The sequence below is a fragment of the Esox lucius genome, chromosome 11 (assembly GCF_011004845.1).
Source record: "Esox lucius isolate fEsoLuc1 chromosome 11, fEsoLuc1.pri, whole genome shotgun sequence".
Lineage (NCBI taxonomy): Eukaryota > Metazoa > Chordata > Actinopteri > Esociformes > Esocidae > Esox > Esox lucius.
In genome coordinates, this window is record NC_047579.1 from 15109012 (window position 1) to 15112114 (window position 3103).

Here is a 3103-nt window from a genome sequence, read left to right on the forward strand (position 1 = left end):
TTTACATTATACTTTAATTTCAAACATCAGTGGGAGGTTTCAGTTTCTCCCACAGTCTGTCCCAGAATGCCTGGTGCTGATGGGGGTCCTGAGGCCAGTCCAGATAGGTCCTGGTCTTTACCAGACGAGCCAGTCTGTGGTGGGCTGAGAGCCAGTGAGGGGGGATCTTCTCCAGGAAGACCAGGAGGAGGATGTCTCTTTGCTCCACCTGCAGTCTGGCGGTGGCCAGCTTCAACTCCAGGGAGCACCAGTTACTGTGAAGGTAGTGGCGGCTGACCAGACAGAGGGTGTGGCGGCTCCGATAGAGGCTGTCTGTGATGTTCTCCACAATGTCCTTCCCCAGCTGGAAGTCCCTGCTGTGCAGACAGAGGTTCAGGAAAGGGGGACCCCTCTGCTCCAGGTTGGGCAGCAGCTCCTCCACCACCCAGAGCTCGTCCTTCCCGCTGTAGGAGACAAAGGTGTCGTAGTCGTAGCGCCCCCTAGTGTTGGATCTCATGGCCTCCGAGAGCCAGCCAAGAGTGATGTGGTAGAGGGGAAGAAGGTAGTGGCCAGACAGGTAATGGACAAACACCACCAGCATGAAGAACAGGACTCCCAGGCCAGTCACAGTAAAGAGAATAAAGTCTATCTCTGTTGTGCAGTTGGCTTCTGTGTACTTGACAAAGTTAGGTGTGTCTATTCCATTGTCTAACAAGCATGTCAAGTTGTCCCACATAATGTGTCTAATAGAACGCAAGATCACTTCAACCTGCCTGTTCCTCTTTGCCCATGCAATAAGCCAAGCATTGTCACAACTGCAAAACAAATGTAACTGATTAAATTGCACATACTTAAGACCAGAAAGAGATTCAGTAAAGCTGTAGAATACATTATATATGTTCTTAATTCGTAAATGCAATATTTTCAAATATTTTAAATCTTTAGTTAAACTACCCTCCATAGAATAAATCTTGCAGTCTAAAAGTTTCAGAACCTCCAACTTTGTCAGGTTGTGGAAAATGATGTCAGCAGAAGGTTGTTGTATAAGATCCACTGAATATAGAGTCAGTTTCTGTAGCTGAATCAGTTGATTAATTGTTGTCATATCATAACTTTTAGCTGAAAGCTTTGATCTGTACTTAAATGTCTCCACAGATTTGAAATACTTTCCCATGAATTCAGATCCACACAGAAATTCTTCAGCATGAACATCAAGATGGATTACAGACTTAAAGAATGGTCTTCCACAGTCCTCAAAGGACACAGTCTGGCCTTTCAGTATAAGACTCATGTTCTGTTTGGATTCAATGTTACTGCCAATAATCAAATACATTGGCCTCATACTTGAAGTAATATACAGGTGAGTCAGTTGACTCAAAATGTCACCAAATATCAGTGTTAGATTTAGCTTTATCGCAGGTTGTCTTAGTGGACTGTTTATTTTACCAAGAAACACTTCTCTTAATGATGTAAGATGTGTAAAAGATAATGTCTCAATGTTTTGAATAAGTGGATTTTCCCTGAGATCCAACCATGTCAAACTATATAAACCAAAAAATGTATTTGCATGGATGTGTGTAATGTTATTATTTGACAGGTCTAAGGACTCCAGATGTCTCAAGCCCAGGAAAGCAAAGTCTTCAATATTTGATAATTTACCATTATATTTAAGGTGTAACAGGTTTACAAGACAACTAAATTGATTTGAAAAAAAAAAATGTACGTTCAAATATAAAACAAGTTTGTTTAACCATGTGATTGGTTGTTTTTGGAAGGAGCACAAATCAAGACTGTTTTCTGTGCGGTCATATACAGATAAGTATGTAACGTTCTTAAGAGTGGAAATAAAATTCCATTTAATTTGGGAGATGGACGGATGCAAACCATAATTTCTGAAAAGATTAATAGATTCCAGTCCAACGCACAAGTCAACATGGTACATTGAAAAGCTGATTGGAAAGTTTGAAACAAATTCTAATTTTTTGATTGAAAGCAAAAACACTAGAATACAGATGCTTTTAAAATCAATGTGTTCTCTAACTAAGTATTTTAACAAATGAATTTGCTTAATTCCAGACAGGGGCAGATGTAGTAGCAGTTTCTTGTTTAGGTAAGATTCGAAATATGCCAGGTTCTTAAAACAATCCAGAGCACCTTCCTCTATATGTGTTATTTCACCAAATATTAAAGAACACCCTGTTAGGTTGTTAAAAACAGGTGTCATGCTCTCATTTGTGTTTAAGATTGGGCAGTTTGATTGATTTAATGTCTGTATTTCCTTTTCATCTACAACTAAATCAGTAAGTGACTTTATATACATTAATCTGCATAGTATCTCTGACAAATCTTTTACACAGGAGTTACCAATGGAGACATTTCGTAAATTAGGTATGCCATTAAACACATCTGGTGCCATTGATGATAAACTAAATTTGGATATGGTCAAATTACTTAGCTTGACTAGATATCTGAAAGTGTTAGACCCAACATTACAATCACAGCACCCAGTCACCCACAGTGCGTGTAACCTCATATATTCCAGATTTGAAAGAGCCTGGCTATTCCCAGTTGGAAGGATTTGTGAAAAACAGCCATTAATATCCAAGTACTCCAGGTCGTGAAACTGAGAGAAAAAATCTAGAGACATGATACCATTTTCATCCGTAGTCATGGATATGCAGAGATTATTGATGTTTTGAGGGAGTCCATGTAGATCTTCTTCGATGTCTGTGACATATTGACAGGAAGCTATGAGACCTTTTGAATAGCCTTGTAAGCAATCGCTGTCTGGCATGTATTTAATGTCTTCCATGTCTTCAGGGTTATCATAAATGGTGCATTTAGGATGCATCCATCCATATACACTCTGAATCCACAGTAACAGGAGGACAGGTTTGAAAAACACAACCCTCATCTCTTCCAATTTCAGTCAACGCATGCAAACAGAATGGTGTTTTTCTTTTTTTTGTCAGACGATCACTGCTTTCTGTTATTCCAATATTCTGCCCTTTCGCTGTCCACTGGATTGTTTTTCATGCTTATAAAGTCATTATCTTGGTTTTTACGGTTCCAAAAGTACAATTTGTTTTAAATGTTCAACAGTCAAATAAAAAAACGAGTTGAT

General features: G+C 39.1%; 1 protein-coding gene across 1 annotated transcript; it reads right to left on the minus strand.

Moving 5' to 3' along the window:
• On the minus strand, nucleotides 1–2893 carry LOC114840403 (toll-like receptor 13). Its single transcript, XM_029123620.2, has 2 exons — nucleotides 1294–2893; nucleotides 1–1032 (listed from the first exon to the last, which is right to left on the minus strand). Exons 1-2 carry the CDS (start codon nucleotides 2891–2893, stop codon nucleotides 20–22), a joined length of 2613 nt encoding a protein of 870 aa, XP_028979453.2. The 3' UTR covers nucleotides 1–19.
• Between the last annotated feature and the right edge of the window lie 210 nt (nucleotides 2894–3103).